The sequence below is a fragment of the Abramis brama genome (genome assembly GCF_963993115.1).
Source record: "Abramis brama genome assembly, chromosome: 22".
Classification (NCBI taxonomy): Eukaryota; Metazoa; Chordata; class Actinopteri; order Cypriniformes; family Leuciscidae; genus Abramis; species Abramis brama.
Genome location: NC_139984.1, coordinates 6,522,646 through 6,545,366, shown reverse-complemented (window position 1 = coordinate 6,545,366; position 22,721 = coordinate 6,522,646). Strand labels below are relative to the sequence as shown.

At 37.9% G+C, this 22,721-nt stretch overlaps 1 protein-coding gene across 7 annotated transcripts in view; it reads right to left on the bottom strand.

Annotated features, from left to right (window-relative positions):
* utrn (utrophin) overlaps positions 1 to 22,721 on the bottom strand; it is a gene marked incomplete at its 3' end in the record, with an annotated part of 239,702 nt that overhangs the window by 150,662 nt on the left and 66,319 nt on the right. For all 7 annotated transcript variants that reach the window (XM_084099868.1, XM_084099871.1, XM_084099870.1 and 4 more), the window contains 12 exons: positions 22,152 to 22,280; positions 19,111 to 19,359; positions 18,714 to 18,886; positions 12,021 to 12,171; positions 10,892 to 11,067; positions 10,392 to 10,527; positions 8,976 to 9,125; positions 8,256 to 8,438; positions 7,102 to 7,203; positions 6,329 to 6,443; positions 6,039 to 6,241; positions 5,775 to 5,892 (listed from right to left, as the gene is read on the bottom strand). In XM_084099868.1, the coding sequence (XP_083955994.1) occupies positions 5,775 to 5,892; positions 6,039 to 6,241; positions 6,329 to 6,443; positions 7,102 to 7,203; positions 8,256 to 8,438; positions 8,976 to 9,125; positions 10,392 to 10,527; positions 10,892 to 11,067; positions 12,021 to 12,171; positions 18,714 to 18,886; positions 19,111 to 19,359; positions 22,152 to 22,280 (1,885 nt within the window). The remainder of the gene's footprint in view (positions 1 to 5,774; positions 5,893 to 6,038; positions 6,242 to 6,328; positions 6,444 to 7,101; positions 7,204 to 8,255; positions 8,439 to 8,975; positions 9,126 to 10,391; positions 10,528 to 10,891; positions 11,068 to 12,020; positions 12,172 to 18,713; positions 18,887 to 19,110; positions 19,360 to 22,151; positions 22,281 to 22,721) is intronic.

Genomic DNA, 22,721 nt, shown 5'->3' with positions numbered 1-22,721 from the left:
GGACATGCATGCGATGGTAAATTAACTGAAGTAATTTTATCTTATAGTAATTTTATATTATATTTATGGTAATGTGACCTAGGATGGCAAGTTCCTGTGATTCATTTTAAAACTAGATATGGTGGAAGAGTTCCATTTAACATAGAATAATTGAGTTGTTTGTTTGGGTTTGCTTTATTACACACATTTTCATCATATCAAAGTTCCATAGGTAAAACTTTTATTAATAGATGCGTTAACCCTACCTGCAGGGTTAAAAGAAAAGACGTCAAGAACACACAAACTTAAGGAACTTTTACACATCAACAATGTACTAAAAACGGAAGAGTTTTTTCTTTGTACAGATGACAACGTTGTTAAAACGATTACCGTTTGGACAGATCCACTGTGTTAATCTACATGTTCCTTCTTTTGGTGATGCACATTTTTCTATCAGACATAAGTTTTAGATACCAGACAAAACGAATGAAATGTGACCCATGCTAATTAATTCCCCCCTTTTACCTCTCTCTTTTATCTTTCTGTGGCTAGGATCCGTCATTCATCAGAACAGCTACCAAGAGAAGTGAGTATTCGTCCTCTACCTCCTTTGTCTCAATGTTATTTAAACACAATTGGTCTCCAAAGTACTATATGTATGTGTTTATATTAGGGGTGTAAGATTAAGAAAATGTCATAATTCGATACAATTGCGATTTTTCGATGCAAAAACGATTCTCGATAAATAAAAAAAAACGATTCACAGTATGTAAATGTAGTTACTTTTCCTATGTAGGTATTAGGGATGTGCATCTCCATAACTGAGGCCGATACGATATGCATCTCGATGCATAGCCAACGATACAATACATTAATGATACATATAAGCAGCTGGCAGCTACCAATGCAATGCAATACGATTCACTATTATTACGATCCGGTGCGATTCGATTTCGATTCAACGCATTGCAAAAATATGATACTATGCAATTCAATATGGTATAGATAGTTAACTTTTATTTCTTTTGTTCAGACATAGGGCAAATCATAAAGTAGCTTAAAGGAGAAGTTCACTTTCAAAAAAACTTTTGCTGATAATTTACTCACCCCCATGTCATCCAAGATGTCCATGTCTTTCTTTCTTCAGTCGCAAAGAAATTAAGGTTTTTGATGAAAACATTCCAGGATTTCCCCCCATGTAATGGATTCTATTGGGACCCAAACGGTAGAAGGTCCAAATGACAGTTTAAGTGCAGCTTCAAAGGGCTTTAAACGATACCAGATGATGAATAAGGGTCTTATCTAGCGAAACGATCGGTCATTTCCAAAATAAATAAAAAAGTTTAAGTTTTATAAGCACAAATGTTCGCCTTGCTCTGTTCTGTGATGCGCGTTCGTGACGTCACGTAATACGCAATTACGTTGAAAAGGTCACGCTTGAAAAATTTCTGTCCTGAAGAAAATGTTCTTTTTGGCTTTTTAATATTAAAACACCCAGGATACGCACACGAAATGGGCATTTTAAACGATAAACTGACACAAATACATTTGAAAATGTGTATATGGTCCTCCTTCTGCACATTTGCAAACACGTCAAGCGTGACCTTTTCAACGTAATTGCGTATTACGTGACGTCACGAACGCGCATCACAGAACAGAGCAAGGCGAGCGTTTGTGCTTATAAAACTTAAACTTTTTTATTTATTTTGGAAATGACCGATCGTTTCGCTAGATAAGACCCTTATTCATCATCTGGTATCGTTTAAAGCCCTTTGAAGCTGCACTTAAACTGTCATTTGGACCTTCTACCGTTTGGGTCCCAATAGAATCCATTACATGGGGGGAAATCCTGGAATGTTTTCATCAAAAACCTTAATTTCTTTGCGACTGAAGAAAGAAAGACATGGACATCTTGGATGACATGGGGGTGAGTAAATTATCAGCAAAAGTTTTTTTGAAAGTGAACTTCTCCTTTAAGTGCCATCTGACTTTTAACACATGGCTCTCTCACAATCAAAAGATTTGGTTTCCACAAAAAAAGCAGGTACTGTAGGCTAACTGACCAGAAAGCAGGTCCTGTTATTATGTGCTTCACGGGCCGTTTATCAGTTTATCAGTACACGGCTCTAAGAGATCCCCACTGAAGTAATAACATCGCTGCGAGATCTGAGAAGCATTCATATTTCTCTGTTAATAACGGATCAAACAGCGCTGACGTGGAAACATTGTGCCATGAATGAACAATCCAGTGTCCACAGATCAGCAACATTCACCATGGATTTACTGTAGTAACACTAACTGTAACCATGGAAGTTTGGCAGGAATAGTAGGCTATAATGCTTTCAAGTTACATTACGTTGGTTTTATTTTGACATGAATAAAATTACTGCCCTCAAATGTTAATCTGAACTAAAATAAACCTTTGTTTATAACTACAATATTACATTTCATTTTTTGAAACCGAACCGTGACACAAGTGTATCGTATTGAACCGAACCATGAATTTTGTGAACCGTTAACTTACACCCCTAATATGTGTGTGTGTGTGTGTGTGTGTATATGGGGCTGTTTAAACCTGGCCACTTGATGCGTTTTCTCAGATCGGATAGCTATCTGTTTTATCACAACATTTCCATTTACACCTGGTCACATAAATATGTTTTTGCAAACCGGATATAAATCCGATCTTCGATTCCCTTGCTATGCAAATTTAATGGCGTTCACGTCACCGAAAGCAACAGATATGAGCTGCATTTTATTGATCATCCGTTAAAATTTCTAAATCAAAGACCGCAATAGGAGAGAGCGCAACAGCCCTGGTAAGATCATTTCGTTTCTTTACTTTTAATGATGATAACTGTGTGTTAAGCATCGGGGACTTACTTTCACTTTGATTTGCGATAGTTTGCACATTGGCTTGATGAATAACGTTAGATGGTCAGCGGCGATGTGGCAGTAGCGTCGTCATAACTAGCTATAACATGACATATAGCCTATAACATGCTCTCACACCTTTATTTTAGAGCGTTTTTGGGAGGAGTAAAATTTACATATGTGGTTTCAACAACCAGATGCATTTACACTTGTCCAGTTTCTTCTGGAATGCGACCCAGACCACCTCCTGAAGTGGTTTGAGCAATCAGATTCAAATGCGTCACGAATGCGTTTCGGAGGGCATTTACACCTGGTCTTTTCAAGATCATATAGCTATCCGATCACTAAAATCGCATGAAGTTGTAAATGGCCCCTGTGTGTGTGTGTGTGTGTGTGTGTGTGTGTGTGTGTGTGTGTGTGTGTGGAATGCCTTATATCAGGCTTGATGTAATTTTACTTGATTTGTGATTTATTTCATTTAATTGATTCGAGTACTCAAATTTTCAACTATGTATCTCTGCTATAAGCTAAACCACAACAGTGGCATTTGTATTTATTTATTTTACATGTGGATTTTTTTGCTTTGATTGTAGCTGCTGTCATGAAATGGGACCCAGCTGCAACAGAGGCCAAAATAAAGTCTGTAGCCGATCATCTGAAACTGCTTGCTGCTATAAATGAAGCTTGTGAACCTTATAGCAGCCATATTTTGTTAATTGTTATGTTATATTGTTTTAACAACATTTTATAGATTATTTAAAGGGAAATTGTGTTCATTTACAACTTTACTGTTCTGGCTTTTAAGTTTTATTGTGTTAATTTATACTTTACTCTTCCGGCTGTTAAGTATTGGTCCAGCAGAAAAAAATGGTAATAAAAATATATTTTGAGATTTAAATAGTTGATTTCTTGGAGTGATTAGTTTGGTTTACAGGAAAATGGTAAGCAGTTGATTTCTTGGAGTGATTAGTTTGGTTTACAGGAAAATGGTAAGCAGTTTATTACAGTTATATTGTTAAGATATACAAATGCAAGTATATACACTACACAGTTATTCAATTGAATATTCAATATTATCAATATTCTTTAAAATCTTATTTAGGTCTATGGTCTGTGTGTCTGCAGTTTCATGACACGACAACCATTAACAATGAGTAACTGGGTTTTTCTCAGTGAGAACTAGCTCACTCACTGCCACTGTTTTGTAAATATTTGTAAGTAAATATTTTTTAAAGTTGGATCCTTGCAAAATGCACATACGGGATTTCCATGTCAGTATGGGTCTTTAACAGTCTTTGACATTTCTACTACAGAAAACACGTCTAATACAACTTTTATTCTGGCTGCCTTTAGATGTCTAACAATTACGTCTGTAGCACGTCTTTAATTTACGTCTATACAATGTCCAGAAAAGACGTAAAAAAAACTTTCATTCTGGCTCCTGTGAGGACGTCTTCTGGATGTCTAAGAATGACGTCTGTAGCACGTCTTTAATTTACGTCTATACAATGTCCAGAAAAGACGTAAAAAAAACTTTCATTCTGGCTCCTGTTAGGACGTCTTCTGGATGTCTAAGAATGACGTCTTTAGCATGTCTTTAATTTACGTCTATACAATTTCCAGAAAAGACGTAAAAAAAACTTTCATTCTGGCTCCTGTGAGGACGTCTTCTGGATGTCTAAGAATGACGTCTGTAGCACGTCTTTAATTTACGTCTATACAATGTCCAGAAAAGACGTAAAAAAAACTTTCATTCTGGCTCCTGTGAGGACGTCTTCTGGATGTCTAAGAATGACGTCTGTAGCACGTCTTTAATTTACGTCTATACAATGTCCAGAAAAGACGTAAAAAAAACTTTCATTCTGGCTCCTGTGAGGACGTCTTCTGGATGTCTAAGAATGACGTCTTTAGCACGTCTTTAATTTACGTCTATACAATGTCCAGAAAAGACGTAAAAAAAACTTTCATTCTGGCTCCTGTGAGGACGTCTTCTGGATGTCTAAGAATGACGTCTTTAGCACGTCTTTAATTTACGTCTATACAATGTCCAGAAAAGACGTCAAAAAAACTTTCATTCTGGCTCCTGTGAGGACGTCTTCTGGATGTCTAAGAATGACGTCTTTTAGACGTCTTCTAGACGACTTTTTGCTCGCTGGGTTATGTCTTAATGGGTCGCGTTTCAGTCACCATTTCATTGCGTTGTTTGACAACAGAAACAGTAAAATATACCAATGAAAACAGTTTTATTGAGAATTTAGCTTCATCAAAATGGGCACAGAGAGAGACAAACTATAATGTAATAATAAATAATAAATGTACATTTAGCATTTTCAGAAGAGCTGCCCTGTCATGCAAAAATCTAAACATGTTTGTGTTAATTGCTCAGTGCAAAGAAAGAGAAGTAATGGGAACCTGGTATTTCTTTGTTCTTTCTACATGTGTCTAATAGACATGAACAAGTTCTTTGAAAAACATCTATGACCTTTGAAACATGTCTCTTCATGCTCTATGTTGACTATGGTTTCAATAATAAACATACATTTGCATAAAGCATCCATATTTATCCATGCCCACGTTGATTAGAGTATTACAAACTTGAAAAGTATTAATTTAAGGTACATTTAGAACAATTAAAAAAAATGTGCGATTAATCGCGAGTTAACTCATGACAATCATGCGATTAATCGCTTAAAAATTTTAATCGATTGACAGCCCTAATATATATATATATATATATATATATCTGTTCACTGTGATTTCATCAAAGGTTTAATAGACACAGGCAAACCGTTGTCAATTATGAGTGCAATCACGTGGGTGTTTGAACCGAGATCACGATCTCTTAATCATGATTAATCATGCAGCTCTAAGGCAAAGACTAAACATGAAATGAAGATTAAGATGATGTATAATATGCTCACGCTTCTCTGAGATGGAGGTTCGCACATCTAGGTTGGAGGTTTTGTTCTTGATGTTTTGTGCCAGAGTGATGATGTCTTCCAGCTGTGGATGTCTCTGCTCTAGATCTCCCTTAGTCACCTACAATCACAAAACTGGGGTTTTAAAATGGCCAGGGTTTAGCGGCCCAGACGTTGTCTGTAATTGCTCAGGTAGGGGGAAATGAATCTTCAATGTCTTCAAAGTGAAGGCAAACACCCTCTCAGGTCTAATTCTGATGTCCTGACCTGCAGGCGTCCGATGGTGGTGCGGATCTCATCTTTGTCTCCCACTGTGACGATGCTGGATTTGAGCATCTGGTGGATGAGGAGGAGCCAGTCCGCCAGCTCCGTGGCCGTCTGGTTGAGATCGGTCGGGCCCACCAGCTCTGGGCTGTGATGGCGCTCCTCGCTCAGCAGACTGACCATGTGAACTGGAGACGCCATACTCGCTGAGAGACACAGACACAATGCAAACACTCAATTAGATCTGGAAGAGCAGCGTGAGTGTCCATTTCACCTGTCTGCACAGCACTCACTTGTGAAGTGCTGCTGAGACACTTGTTTTGTCCATGGAGACAGAGGCTGTTGTGGCGTCTCCTTCAATCTGACATCCAGAGCTTTCCAATCTGCAGCCAGCTGTTCGATTTTACTCTGCACAAACACACACACACACACATTCTCATCCACCTCTCTATTCATGTGCACTTCAGACCATTACCATTTTGTCTATCTGAATGGGGAAAAATCCAAGATAACATCAGTAAATTATGGAGTGCCACAAGGATCTGTGTTAGGCCCTCTACTATTTTCAAAATAATTGCTGCCACTTGGTTAATATTATAAGAGAACGTGGAATTATTTTCCACTGTTTTGCCTATGATACTCAGTTATACATTTCATCACGACCAGATGAAATCTCTAAATTACCCAAGCTGAAAGAGTGCGTTAAAGATATAAAATACTGGACGGCCTCTAATTTTCTTCTCTTAAATGCGGATAAGGCGGAGGTATTACTTATTGGACCTGTTGTATTTGGTGTTGTTTGGTAAACACCATCCCGAATACAAAATCTCAACGGTAATTACTGTCATGTCTGTCAGAACAGACAAACTGAATATGAAAACCGGAATGAATTTCAATGCAGGATATTTGTGTTGGTGTAACCTTTCGCGTCAAGCTCAATTCATTACGGTAAAATTATTTACTTTCAGGTTCATGCATTTAAAATCTGCTTTGGCATTGCACTACTAACAAAGAAAAGTAAGTGAATTGAAGCTCAGCTCAGTTTAACTTGCTGGGCGACACAAACCTTTTCCTGTGGTAAAAGTATCTGTTTCCTCTGGAGCTCAATAGAGTAAGACAACAACTCCTCCAGCTCTCGCTTCTGCTCTCGCATGGACATTTCCAGAACCTACACACACACACACAGACCAGTCAGATCTCAATACTAGACAATAAAACGTGTTATTCATTTATAAGATATCGTGGTTTCATTGGGATGACTACCACAACAGAACAAAACGTCCTGGAAAGCTTTAAACTAAAGGGAGGATTCAACCAAAAACTTAAATTCTGTCATCATTTACTCTCCCTTATGTCATTCCAGAACTATGAGTTTCTTTCTTTGATCGAACACAAAAGACGACATTTTGAGAAATGTATCTCAGTGTTTTTTTGTTCATACAATGTAAGTCAATGGTCACCAAATCTGTTTGGTTACTTACATTCTTCAAAATATATTTTTTCGTGTTCAGCAGAAGACAGTCATAAGGGTTTAGGAAAGACATAATTAAATCAGAATAATTTAGCATGATTTCTGGAGGAACTTTAAAGGGGTCAAATTTGCCTTGATCTTTTGACATTTTAGAGGTCTTTGTACCATTAAAACATCCTGCAAGTTTCACAGTTTAAAACGTCCTTCTCATTATAAACAAAGCTAATTTTTATATTGTAGGATCTGTAACATCACACAGGCAAATATATTTGCATATGACTGCCTCCAGATCAAGACATCGTCGAACAGTTTTACATCATCGCACCACAGGCCCCGCCCACTGGCATTCAGTCACTTAACGGCTGACATTTGCCTACACCGCGTCTCTGTAGAGGCTTCAGAAGGATCCCAGCGTCCCAAACAAGTTGATGTTACATGTTAATCAGCTTAATTGTCAATATTCCACATAAACATTTACTAGAATGCAATACTGTTAAACAAATTATGACAACAACAAAAACTAAGTATTACAGTTCTAAAGGCCATTAATGACTTTGCAGCATTACATGGATGCTAGACCATGTTAGTTAATACTGACCGGTTCATTTTTTTACTGACAAGCCTTAAAGGAGCCGCCCCTTTAAAACAGATCATTTCAGACAGAGGGTCAGAAAGAAGGTTGAAATGAGTCGCTTTTCCGCATATTTTTATATATATATATATATATATATATATATATATGGTCTGACCTGTCTCTCAGTGGGTGCGACGTCACTCAGAGACTGGCTGGAGATGTAAACCCAGTCTCCCAGTCTGTTCATGCGCTCCTGGAACTGGCTGTAGGACGGCAGCCGGGTCTCGTCCTGGACCTGTGTGTGCGTCTGCAGACGGCCCTCCACCTCACGCACCTTATCCAGCAATTTACCACTCACCTTTAAACACACACAATAGCACTCTTTACACATCAATATCACAGCAATTTCACAGAAAGCAGTGGTGACAGACCGGTATAGGAGCCAGGCAGATTAATCAGCATATAAATGACCATTCTGAGATTGAGCCTACAACTGAGCCTACTGAGGACGAGTACCACGTCCAGATTTACAATACGCTTGAATTGAATTTTCATAAAAGTTGTGTTTATTTGTAAAGATTATCGTAACGAACAAAACCTGTAAGAATCATAAACTTTTGTTAGTCACAGAGATTATCTTCTGCAATAATACAAAAATCCTATTGGGTTTTTGTTGAGGGAACCAGAGTGATGCAAAAGTACGGGTTGGCCTACAAAAATACATCATTACTGCAGCGCTCTATTGTGTGTGTCTCATTTGACATCATTAAATTGTACCCACCAGACAGCAGAGTAGATGTGAAAACATGAGGGCAACACAAAAAGAGATATTACGGTAGAGAGATTGAGAGAGAGAGACTTTGGTGTGTTTGTGTGCTATGGAGTTGTTTCGTACTTTACTCCAACTGATGTTGATCTGCCTTATTTTATTCACATGAATGTCTCTGTCCTGAGGACTCAGACTGGAGTTTGACAAGATCTGAGAGCCAGTTTTATTCAGCCATGACAACGTCTCATTCTGACCATCCATCTCCTCCGTTAAGGCCTGAGAGAGAGAGAGAGAGAGAGAGAGAGAGAGAGAGAGAGATAAAGCAGACATTATGAGGCACTAGCAGCAGTTTTAGAGAGTAATCAATTAAAATTGTTTATAATTAAACTGTCAATCTTAAACTATGAGTCATTTAGATCATTTTGGAAATGTTCTGTTAAGTCCTCATAAAATGTCTTAAATAATAACAGCTAAATATAGTATATAAAACAAAATAAACCAAACCAGTAATCCAGTACTAAACCAAAAGTTGTAAATAGTATTAAAATAAAAATAAATGTAACATGCAAAATAATATAAAATAAAGTGTAAAAAATATATATATAATCTTTTTTTTTTTTTTTGCAAGGGATGCATTGATGCCAGTATCAGTCTCGAAAAGCCGCATCTCTGACAGCGCTTGAATACTGAATTGAATTCTCCTTCAACGTCTTCTTGCGCTTGAACTGACTAATTCACACACAATTATGTAAAACGCCCATCTTGGACAGTATCCTGGTAAACACAGTCAGTTATGTCTTAAGTGAATGTAAACAGTTGAGAAATAAAAGCATGTGTATCATTATACTGGATCCGTTCATTCGATCTTAAAGGGGCAGCAGCCTAATAATCCTGTTTTAATGTTAATCAAACAACAAAAGACAAAGAAATCACTCACTGCTCTTGACTAAATGACTTTGATAACTTTATAAATATCCATCTATATTTAATTTATACAGTGAAGACTACGCAGTATTATTTTACATTTGATTACTTTATTCAAATTCTGTACATGAAAACTGCTGTCAGACCCACCTGAAAAACAACTTATTTCATATTCGGTCTATTGTATTTATTTGTGCTATATGTAATTTGATTATTTGTTCTAATTTATATTACTGACTGTTTACTTGTCTTTAATTATGTTTTTAATAATGTTTTATTATTTACACAATATAGTACATTTTAATGTGCATAATTAAGCATGAATGATATATTTGCAAACAAATTAAACCAATGAATATGATTCATATTCTTTTGGTTTCTCTACCTAATATATTTAAAAATTACAAATGCAACGAAAATACAAGCATCGGTGAGTATCAAAAATAAAAGTATCGGTACGGCCTCTCTCTGGAAAAAGTGGTATCAGTGCATCCCTAATATATAATATAATGAATACATATAAAAATAAATAAAAATTGTCCTCTAGAATAGCTTGACTGTAGTCAGCTGATGACGCAGGTCAGTGTGTGTGTGTGTGTGTGTGTGTGTGTGTTGAACCTTGAGCTCTCTGAGGTTGTTGTCAGTGGCTGAAACGGGCAATGTTGCCACGGTAACCTCTGTGCGCTCCAGCCACTGGCTCAGATCAGCCGTCCGCTGAAACACATCCATCATGAGCGGATCTCCACCCATCAACCTACAGCAACATCATTCAACATCAGAAACGAATGCCTCTGCAGTGGACATGACACGTCTACACACCCTTGTTATAAAAGCTGATTATTGTGAGGTAAAAAAACACAAAGATAAATCATTTCAGAACTTTTGCACCTTTCATGTACAAATGACAACCTACGCAATGCCACTGACAGCCAAAGTGACAAAAAGTAAATGAAAAACGTGGAATAACTGCATAAGTGTTCACCCCCTGAACTAACACTTAGTTGAAGCACCTTTTTATTACATCACAAAAAACAGTGTGAAGACTTCATGTCCACTGTACATGTACATATTGATCTGTGATTTTGGCAGGTGTGTGTGTGTGCTGTGGTGATGGTAACCTGCGCTGGCGGTCGCACACTTGTCTCTGGACGCGTGTCCAGCGGTGTCTCAGAGCGTCCAGCTTGTCCTGTAGCAGAGCGGCGTCAGGGGACGACACCTGACCGATGATGTGCTCGCCAGACCCGCTCAAAACCACCATCACAGACTGATGAGAGGCCAAGCCCTCCTCCAGATCCTACACACACACACACACACACTGGGGTTAATGGACAGTTGGCCTGTGAGTGTTTAACTGATAAACATGACGTTGACAATTCTCTTCATATGCAATTGAGGGCAAGAAATGTGCCTGACCTTAATTTGTATTGGAGGACAATTTCACATTCAACTCGCTCTCTTTCAGCACTTTCTACACACACAGACACACACACACACACACACACACACAGACAGACAGATACAGACACACGTCACAGACACACACACACACAGACACACAGACAGATACAGACACACGTCACAGACACACACACACACCTGCCCTCAAAAGCTCTCCCAGACAGTGAAACACACTTCAGCATGCGTGAGTCTAATGATAATGTCCCGCTGGAGTTTTCAGCATGTTAACTGAAGAGGAAGAGGCCAGTGTGACTCTTCAAAACACTCAATACACACATCAGTGGAACAAACATGGCGGTTGATGCCGGCTTATTTTGCTCATATGCTAGAAATAATTTCTTTTTCATTTTAATTGCGAGTTAGAAGTGCTCATTGCCTAAATTATCATATAATTATCACTCAATTATGAATCGGTGACTCACAGAATGATGACTGATCTCACTTAGCATTCATGATTAAAGATTACTCCCCTCTATAATTATGTTGTGTGATATATATTCTTGCCCTTCTGTTCAGAGTTTGACATTTTGATGACTTTTACATTGACATTAATGCAAGTGGCAGATGCTTTTATCTAAAGCGTATCCCAGCTGTAGATTTGATGGGAACTGAGCCCATGTTGAGCTACAGGAGAGGCAACCATCATGCAACCAAACAATCCTACCGTTGTTCCAGTCCAAAACTGTTGAGTACTGTAAGAGTCTGGTAGCTGAACCTACAACCTGCTGGTAAGCAAAGCTTTAACCACTGTGTGATTATAGAACGGATGTGTGACCTTCGACCTCTGACCTGTTGTTGTCCCCGAGCGCGATCCAGGTCCAGCTCCCCGTCCGGTCGGGTCGTGTCCGCCAGGATCTGTTCAGTGTCGCTCAGCCACTGCGAGAGATCGTTCATGTCACAGTGGAACTGCCTCCACTCCTCCACAGCTCTGTCAAAACACCTGCACACACACACACGTCAGCACAAGATGAAACATGATGATATCCTCACACTGAATTTCATTTCTTCAATTAAACTGAGCGGCAGTGTGTGTTCGTTTCGACTCGTTTCACTCATTCTCAAGCGAAAGATGTATTGTAAATCTAGCAGCCTCAAGTACTCAATATCAGAATCAGAAATTCATTTCTCGGAGAGTACCGACACACACGGCTGGCCGAGCTGACGTTCAAGTTCATCATAAGATCACATCTTAACTCCTTCCCCGCCAAACACAGAATTTTCCGGGTTTCCGTGTTTTCAGTGTTATATTGGGGGCTATGACACATCTTCTGAAAGAGTCCTGCTTTCTGCTCAAAATATTGCTTTTTTATGAAACTTTAAAATAGAATACATGAAGCTAGAATAATTGTTGTGCTGTTGTTTAAAAGCAGAGGGTTTGTTCTTACTTTTTATATATTGCATGTTTAGATATTCATATAACAAAATATTCTAGGGACCATGACATTTTTGTGAAAATTATCCAAAACGCTGCGCTGGAGGGGAAAGAGTTATTGACATCTTAATATCTGACAGATCACTATGTGCAAAAAAGCATGCAGGTATGAGCTAATTCAAAATATTAATTAATACTATAATGGGCTATAAATAATAGTCAAATCACACCGCAGTGTGTGTTGTGTTGGTGATTTTGGTGAGCGGTTTTGGCTGATTAACCCTTAAAGGCTAGAACATTTTTGGGGCGCCAGACTCGCCTGTACTTTTCTTATCTTTTCTAAAAGTCATCAGGTGCCGTATATCATTTTAAACAGGACAACTTGGCATTTCCATCTAGCTCATTTAAAAGTTTGACATTTATTTTGTCTGAGAATGGATGAATTTACCAGAATTAAGAAGAAGAAAAAAACCACCTGTTTACTGTGAACTCAAACAGAACCTCCTGAAATTTGGATATTTTGTTTTCCTTTAGCGAGTTATGCTAGGATGTTTTAGACTTCCAGATGAAAATTTGTCTACATGTAACAATCCCCAAGCAAGTTATTACATTATTACAGGAAAAACATTATTAGTGAAAAACTGGTGTTTTTTATTCACTGACAAATGTAGATGTGTCTCAAAAAAGTTCAGGAAGTAAAATAATTAAAAGCATTGTTATATAATAACACTGAAGCAAAAGTGACTTGCTTGGCTCCGCCACTTATTTCCGTCAGAATCAATTCCACCGGGACATCGTGCAGCGACTCGTCTGAACACATACATTTCAATGCCTCATCTGATGTGTGCCGCTGGTGTACACTTGTTTTTTGGTTTGTGATGTTATGCTTTGTCAGAGAGAAAATCTGTTCTTTTGTGTGTTTTCATGCACGCAAAAACTATTTTCACTTTGTGTTTGTTCAAATTTTCAAAGAAACATGCTAATTGCTGGTTCAAAATCTGGGCATGGGGGTGGGACTAAGCATCAACTATCGTTCCTGTTTTACTCAACAACAAACCGCATGGGTTTTTTGACTAATCAAAGCTGGTCAAAACATGATGACGTAAACACTTTCACTACAGAGCTTCTGAATGTCCGACTATGTGATACCACTGAAAAGTCGGGAAGATCCTCTTTTTAAAGCATACAGAGTGGATTAGTGGTTCAAAAGTTATTAACCCTCTGAGGTCGGCAAACGCGCAGGCGCGTTTTGCTGGATTTTCTCCACATTGTAGCACTATAAACTTAAATTACTCCGTCATTTATGGTCATACAGAAAAAAGAAATATAAAAAAAGAATCTGTGATATTTCTACTTTTGTATGTGTCCACTTGCAATCAAATCAAAACATTGTGCTTTTGTAAAATAAAGAAAATAAACAGGGTGTGCGTTCTGCCTCTCCGTCGCGGTGAACTTTTTTTTCTTGAGCACGTCTATAAACTGAAACAAAACTCAGCGAATACTTGTCACACATTTATGAGCCATATACCTTTATAAACATTTAAGTGTGTACTTTTAAATGATCGGATTCAAACTGAAAACAAATATTCTCTGTTTAAGTAATTTGTATAAAACCAACAAGATGTCCAGTATCTCAAACGCTTGCTCATTAGTTTTAATTTGACCACGCCCACGAGCGCAAAAGAGATTCACATGCAAATCTCCACATGGAACGCGATCACGCTCATTACCTCAACAACAAAACACCAAAACACTTCACAAGTCTCTGCTTTTTGTCGAGTTTGAAAGACGCGCCTGAGCTTACATTGGATTTACCTCAGAAGAATAAGAACGCGATTTGAAGACAAGAAAGATGTAAGGTAAGAAATTCTTACATATTAGTTTGTTATTGTTGCATAAATTTCACATTGCAGTTGAACTGTTGCTAGATATATGGGGAATATTATAATATTTAGACCCGTGTTTACTGTTACTGTGTTTGTGGATATCTGCTCAAACGTAGATATGTATATGGTAACCATAATGTTTTATATTTGAGCGCGATCGCGTTTGAATGTATCATATTTTGGATCGTGATCGCGTTTGAATGTATCATATTTTGCAGCGCGATCGCGTTTGAATGTATCATATTTTGGATCGCGTTTGAAAAGCAAAACGCACCAAACGGCTTCATGTTTTTACTATTATCTCATTTCATATCATCATAACGAATGGAAACATTTGAAGTAACATGATAATCAATATATTTTTTTCTAGCTTAGTTGTTACTGAAATCTTTTGGAAGATTTATACTGCTATAGGTTATTGTTATTATTATTTTATCCAGCACTGCTCATAGCCTATGCCTACAAGGCACAACAAACCTGGTGTTCATTATATTATATATTGTTGGAAACATTTGTGTGTGTGTGTGTGTGTGTGTGTGTGTGTATTCTGTGAATTTTAAAAAGCAATTTTAACCAGAAAAATCTAAAATTTATTCCCAAAATCGTGCAGGCCTTTCTCTTGATATCAGTATCACTTTTTTTTTTCTTTCAGGGCCCAGATGCCACCGAGTCCTGCTGACTTCAACATTCACATGAGTCTCTGTACATGAACATGGTAAAGTGAAAATCAAACACCTTGGAAATGAAAGGTATGTACAATGTTTTTAGGAATGGCACAAAGGTCTCTGTCTTTGGATCATTGTTTTCAATAAGTGCTTTTTTGGTATTGTTGTGTATCTTTGGACTATGTTGTGTTGTAAATAAATCCAAACAATTTAAAAGCCATTCTTTTTTAAATATCCTCATTTACAGTATTGTGCAAGGTTGCCCAGAATGACAGGGCCTGATAGCTCCTAATAGGGCCATTAGGGGAGGGTCTTTGTCTTTCTCAGGTGTGAAAAGCTTACATATTAATGACCTTCCGCATAAAGCTTTCTCACACAAAACACGTCGTAAAAATTTTAAATCAATATATTGTCTTATCTGAATGAGCAGTCAGGGTGATTTTCACAGTTTTAGAGCAAATATTCTAGGCTATGTGATACAATTTTCAAAAGTCTTGTGAAGAAATAATCAGTATGGGTTTCATGGCCTTATTTCAGTGAGATTTTTTTTTTGTATTTTCACAAACCACGCATAAATGTCATTATCTCAAAACTACAAACTTTTACATACATGCTGCTGATATATTATTGTAGCAGAGTTTGTGCTGAATACAATGTAATTAGATTTTAGCCATGAAAATGTCACAAGTAACAGAAATAACCACAAATGTCAGAGCATGTCAGAACACCTCCAGGGCCCAGAAAACAGCTCAGACCTCAGAGGGTTAAACATTTAAGAATAATAGTCATGTTTAGCCGCGGGTGGCTGTCTGAGTCTTTAAGGGTTAACTAAAGGAACTGGCCTGCTTAAACTACTAAAATAGTCGACTGGTCTTTGAGCAGGTTTTACTGGTGAACAGCATGGTTAAACTGGTGGAGCAGATAGTTCAGCGTGGAGGTCAACTGGTCTTTGAGCAGGTTAAACTGCTGAACAGCATGGGTAAACTGGTGCAGCAGATAGTTCAGCGTTGGGGTTGACTGGTCTTTGAGCAGGTTAAACTGGTGAACAGCATGGGTAAACTGGTGGAGCAGATAGTTCAGCGTGGAGGTCGACTGGTCTTTGAGCAGGTTAAACTGGTGAACAGCATGGGTAAACTGGTGGAGCAGATAGTTCAGCGTGGAGTTCGACTGGTCTGAGTAGGTAGATAGTTCAGCGTGGAGGTCGACTGGTCTTTGAGCAGGTTAAACTGGTGAACAGCATGGGTAAACTGGTGGAGCAGATAGTTCAGCGTGGAGTTCGACTGGTCTGAGTAGGTAGATAGTTCAGCGTTGGGGTTGACTGGTCTTTGAGCAGGTTAAACTGGTGAACAGCATGGGTAAACTGGTGCAGCAGATAGTTCAGCGTGGAGGTCGACTGGTCTTTGATCAGGGAAGTCTCTCAGCGGGAGCTCGATGATACTGGGCGAGTAACTGGGTCACATTTCTGTCTAACGGTGTGGAAAACTTCCTGTGTGACTGACTTCTGACAGAGACGAAATCCTGCTCACCTTCCAGAAGAACCTGCCTCTTACATTATTAACTGAGCTTTGAAGTGAATCTCAAGGAAACATGTCTGGGTCATATTTCAACCCAAAAATCATAGGAAATATATAATTAGTTAAATTTTGTATGAAAAAAAAAGCTTATTTAGGCCTATTTTTGCATTATGACATTATATTCATGACAATCATATATTGTCCAGTAATTACCTTATTTTTTTTGCAATTATAATTCTAAAAATTATTCTTACTAAATTCTACACAGCCATCATCCTGTCCAGTGAATAAAAAAATAAAAAAAATAAAAACATTGTAGCATTGTTGTTATTTTTTGTATTAATTATGTACTATCATAGTTTCTAATATTTTGAACTTGCTTTTAGTCTTATATTTTCAGTGTTCACAAACAAAATTAATTGTTTGCAATTTTGTAATGTGCTTTTTTTTTAATATTATTTAAATTATCATTTTTAAAATATATTATTTTATTATTTAATTTCCTTTTATTTCACGTGTAGTTTTAATTTTATTTCCAATCAGTAATGTTTGTGCTTCAACTTAATTTGGTTAGTTTCCAAGGCAACACTTAAAGGAGAACTCCAGTCAATTTTAACATTGAGCTCATTTTTTTTGTAAATTTGGAGTGCTGTCAGTACAGAGAACAACGACAAAAATCGGTGTTGCCTACACCGTGTTATCCTCTTTTTAAAATTTGCACTACTGTGTCCACGACTACTGTGGACTTCGACCGAAAACAGGATGTAAATACAGGTATGTGCGCTGGCTGAAATAACATCATTTTTATTCATATCTTTCACATCTACTGCAGTCAGATTCACCGTGTTCACTCTGAAGGAATCACTCACATTGGCTGTGCACTTGTAATGACACATCAAGGATGTTAAGAGGCTAAAAGCAGGTTTAAAACTTGCCCCATTGAAGTCAACAGGGTGCAAATTTTAAAAAGAGGATAACACGGTGTAGGCAACACCGATTTTTGTCGTTGTTCTCTGTACTGACAGCACTCCAAATGTACAAAAAAATGAGCTCAATGTTAAAATTGACCGGAGTTCTCCTTTAAATATTTTTGAATATTTATAATTTACTTTCACTTTATTTAAACTAAAATGTTTTACTTAACAATAATAACCCTTTTTTGTAGAATTGAGAATTGAAGAGGATGTGCTTAACTGTCAGGATGATAACACTGAAAACATTTTTTCATGAGATATGGCATATTCTTGGCACCATGATATTTATTTATGGGCTTGTTCTACAATGTAAAGCCATTTACTAAAAAAAAAAAAAAAAAAAAAACCTGTGATGTAATAAAAATCTTTGTTAATGATCTGTAATAATTAGCATTGGTGGAATTATTCATCATTTTAATTTTGCTTTAAGACGTCTATTAGAGTTTGATGTTTTTCGGTATTAATGAAGGGTTGCTGAGATGCTGGTCTCAGTTTCTCTCTCATCCTCATACATTTATAATATCCAGGGACTAGACACATTTCTCTCCGGATTCTCCTAGACTCGGAGCCCAAGCCTCCACAGATATTGAGGGGGTATATCCTCCTCCCAACTAAAATTCAGATTAGGTTGTGGACTGTTATGGGTTTTTAAATTATTACATTTGCCGACCCCAATTTTGAATGCATGGTTACATCCTTCCCTGGACTCCTCCATTAGCATGTTACGAATGGGCAAAATAACATTAGGAAATCTATCTCCAATAACGAGAAAATGAGGAAATGTAAGCTGGAATCCAAACTCTATCAATCCCACTGCAAACAACACACACACACACACACACATCCACTAAATTCAAATTAAGAATGAATAATCACCTTCCTCACAAATAAAGACGTTACAGAGTTCAAAACTATATCCATCATTGGTTCATTCAATAATTATCAACATTCAACGCAAATTAAATACAAAACCTGTTTTATTTTTGTTTTGTTTTTCAGGTTCAGGGCCATAACGGGGGGATGCAGAAAAACAGGGAATTATGGGAGAATGCAGAGTCATTCGGGACTCACCCTTTCCTCTGGCTGTACATGCGGTTGACTCTGTCCCACTCTGAGTTCAGTTGTGTCAGGGCATCGGATATCTGTGCCATCTCCTGTCTGGAAGCTTCCAGAATCACATCGGGCTGGCGCTCATTAATCACTTCAACCTGCTCTCCCAACCGCTCCAAACTCTCCTTTATACTCTACAAACAGAGACACAGAGAAGTCAATACAACTGAAAACACCCATTGCTCCACTCAGTGTTGTCTCTATATCAGACTTCTCATGAACAGGAAGTTATTATGGTCAACGTGCAGCTTTATAACTTTACAAGTAGATTGTAGCTTGACAAGCTAGAGTTTTGAAGTAGTTTCCCCAACACTTGTACTAGTATACTGATATTTGGACGTCATGGATATTGTCTAACCCTGAGCATGTCCTCCTGGCTGGAGAAGTCCTCAAACAGTCCTCCGCTGAGCTCTGAGGAGTTCAGGAGCAGCTCGTTGTCGGCCATAGCCAGCAGAACCTTATTAATGTCCAGCAGATAGTCGGACGGGAAGACGGATGTGCTCCCCTCGTCCTGGGGAGAGAGGGATGACTCTGATCTCTGCGGAGGAGAAGACGATGACTCCAACACAACTTCAACAACTGGCTGAGTTCTGATGATATGAAGCTCCTGCAGAGAAACAGAGAGAGACAATAGTGAATATAAGAATCTAGCGTGATACATTTGGTGCTTTCACACATTCAGCCTTTGCTAACAATGTAAAAGCATTTTGTTTATAAGATCTGATGTGGAAATGTCAGCAAATCAGCTGTCAATGCTGTAATGTTGCTGTAATACAGCTGAAAACATGGTGTTGAAAGTTGCAGTCGTAAACAGATGTAGCATAGCCTTAAACATTTTTGTAACATAGCATAACAGCCTTGACATAGCCGTATAATAGCATAACACGGCTTTAAACATAACATGCATCATTACTGCAACCCAGCTGTAACAAAGCATTAAACAAATGTAAACTATGTTGTTACAGCCTTAAAAGAACCAAAGAATAGCACTAAACACTAAAACAAACATAACAGTTAGCCATAGCCATAACAAATAACATAACAAATAGCCATAACAGCCAAAAATACTGTTGTAATAAAACTGTTGTAACACAGCTAATACAGTCAAAACATTGTTTTAGCACAGCTGTAAACATAGCCAGAACAATTTCTGTTACACAGGCATAAAGACAGCTGTAACAAAGCCGTAATTGCTGTAAACACAGTAAAATAGTCATTATACAACCGTAAACATAGCCATTATCATTATGCTGTAACAGCCATAAACATAGCTATAACAAAGCCATAACTGAGTAAAAAAAAAATGTTGTAATAGTCTTAGCACAGCCACAGCTGTAACATAGCTGTAACAAAGCTGTAACAGCTGTAAACACTGTTGTAACAGCCAGCCGTAAATATAGCTGTAACAAAGCCATAACAGCTGTAAACACAGTTGTAACAGCCAGCCGTAAATATAGCTGTAACAAAGCCGTAACAGCTGTAAACACTGTTGTAACAGCCAGCCGTAAATATAGCTGTAACAAAGCCGTAACAGCTGTAAACACTGTTGTAACAGCCATAAATATAGCTGTAACAAAGCCGTAACAGCTGTAAACACTGTTGTAACAGCCAGCCGTAAATATAGCTGTAACAAAGCCGTAACAGATGTAAACACTGTTGTAACAGCCAGCCGTAAATATAGCTGTAACAAAGCCGTAACAGCTGTAAACACTGTTGTAACAGCCAGCCGTAAATATAGCTGTAACAAAGCCGTAACAGATGTAAACAGTGTTGTAACAGCCAGCCGTAAATATAGCTGTAACAAAGCCGTAACAGCTGTAAACACTGTTGTAACAGCCATAAATATAGCTGTAACAAAGCCGTAACAGCTGTAAACACTGTTGTAACAGCCAGCCGTAAATATAGCTGTAACAAAGCCGTAACAGATGTAAACACTGTTGTAACAGCCAGCCGTAAATATAGCTGTAACAAAGCCGTAACAGCTGTAAACACTGTTGTAACAGCCAGCCGTAAATATAGCTGTAACAAAGCCGTAACAGCTGTAAACACTGTTGTAACAGCCATAAATATAGCTGTAACAAAGCCGTAACAGCTGTAAACACTGTTGTAACAGCCAGCCGTAAATATAGCTGTAACAAAGCCGTAACAGATGTAAACACTGTTGTAACAGCCAGCCGTAAATATAGCTGTAACAAAGCCGTAACAGCTGTAAACACTGTTGTAACAGCCAGCCGTAAATATAGCTGTAACAAAGCCGTAAAAGATGTAAACAGTGTTGTAACAGCCAGCCGTAAATATAGCTGTAACAAAGCCGTAACAGCTGTAAACACTGTTGTAACAGCCAGCCGTAAATATAGCTGTAACAAAGCCGTAACAGATGTAAACACTGTTGTAACAGCCATAAACACTGTTGTAACAGCCATAGCTGTAACAAAGCTGTAACCGCTGTAAACACTGTTGTAACAAAGCCGTAACAGCTGTAAACACTGTTGGAACACAACTGTAACACAGCCGAAACTATTTTAACAGCGATGAATGTAATCAGTATAGTCATAATATAACCAAAAACATAGCCATTATCATTGCTGTAGATAAACATAGCCATAAACATAGCTGTAACAAAACTGGAACAAACATAATGTTGTAATAAAGCTTTTACAAACAGAACATAACCATAATCATTGCTGTAACATAGCCATAAACACAGCTGTAGAAAAGCTTTAACACATCTGTAAACAATGTTGTAACATAGTCTTAACAGCCAAAACTTAGTTTTAACAAAGCCATAAGCATAGCTTTAAAATAGCCAGAACAAAACCATAAACATAGCCATGAACACGGCTGAAACAATGTTGTAACTTAGCCTTAACAACCAAAACATAGCTTTAACAAAGCAATAAATGTAACTGCAAAATAGTCATAACACAGTTGTAACATTGCCAAAAAAGTCATAAAATAGCCATAATATTGAGTATACATAAGGTTAGGATGTTCTGATGCTACAAGTCTTTTTTCAAAGAGTGGAACCTAAAGCAGGGTTTTAACGTCAAATGTTCTACTTATAGACATGACATAAAAAGCAACAGTAAATGTAAATTTGTATATTTCATTCGTACACATCAACACAGTGGACTTTCAACTCAAAAAATTGTGGCCCACCAGTTTTTCAAATAGTAGCAGCCTACTATTTCTGAAAGACCTTTTGGGTAAATTACATCTTTCAAGATTTTTTTGAAAGAGTTTTTGGTGATTTCTCTGCATAGAAGCAATACCTGTAAGAAACCGAAATCAGCTGCCAGACATGTTAATACCGCAATTTAACGGTTTGCTTCTGTGAAAGTGGCTTGAAGCTCGGAGCGGGCCTTATGTGTTTGACATGTTAAGAGTGCATGAAATGACCTTGTATCGTGTCTGGAGCAGCAGGAGTCTCCTGTGGATGTCCTCTCTTCTCTCCTCATCAGACACACACAGCAGAACCTCCTCTCCTCTCCTCAGCACCTCCTCAACATGTGCTTTCTCCTCGGCCAGCTACAACACAAACACATCAGTGCTTTAATATAGACGTCTGCTGTTACTGGAGCTGATGTTCAACACTCCTGTTGTGTTTGGCTCAATTCGGCCCCTATACGATTTTGTCATTTTGCTTGAAACACTGGTTCTACTACTTACTTCTATGGATTTGATGAATACTTTTTATTTTGGATCATGAATGTGCATGCAAAGTTTCAACACATTTGAACAGACTTATGAACATACAAATTTTGTTACAACTTTTGTGTTGGCATCATATTGACCCCTCCACTGGTTTCTATTCTATTTGCCAAAAACCAACACTTTGAAATACAGCAAAGAGTCAGGTAAAAAATAGAAAAATAGAAAACTTTATTGTATCTTGTCAAACACCAAAATATGAAATATATGAGAACCAGTGATGCGCGGGTTGATCCAAAATGAGCGGTTGCCTGCGGT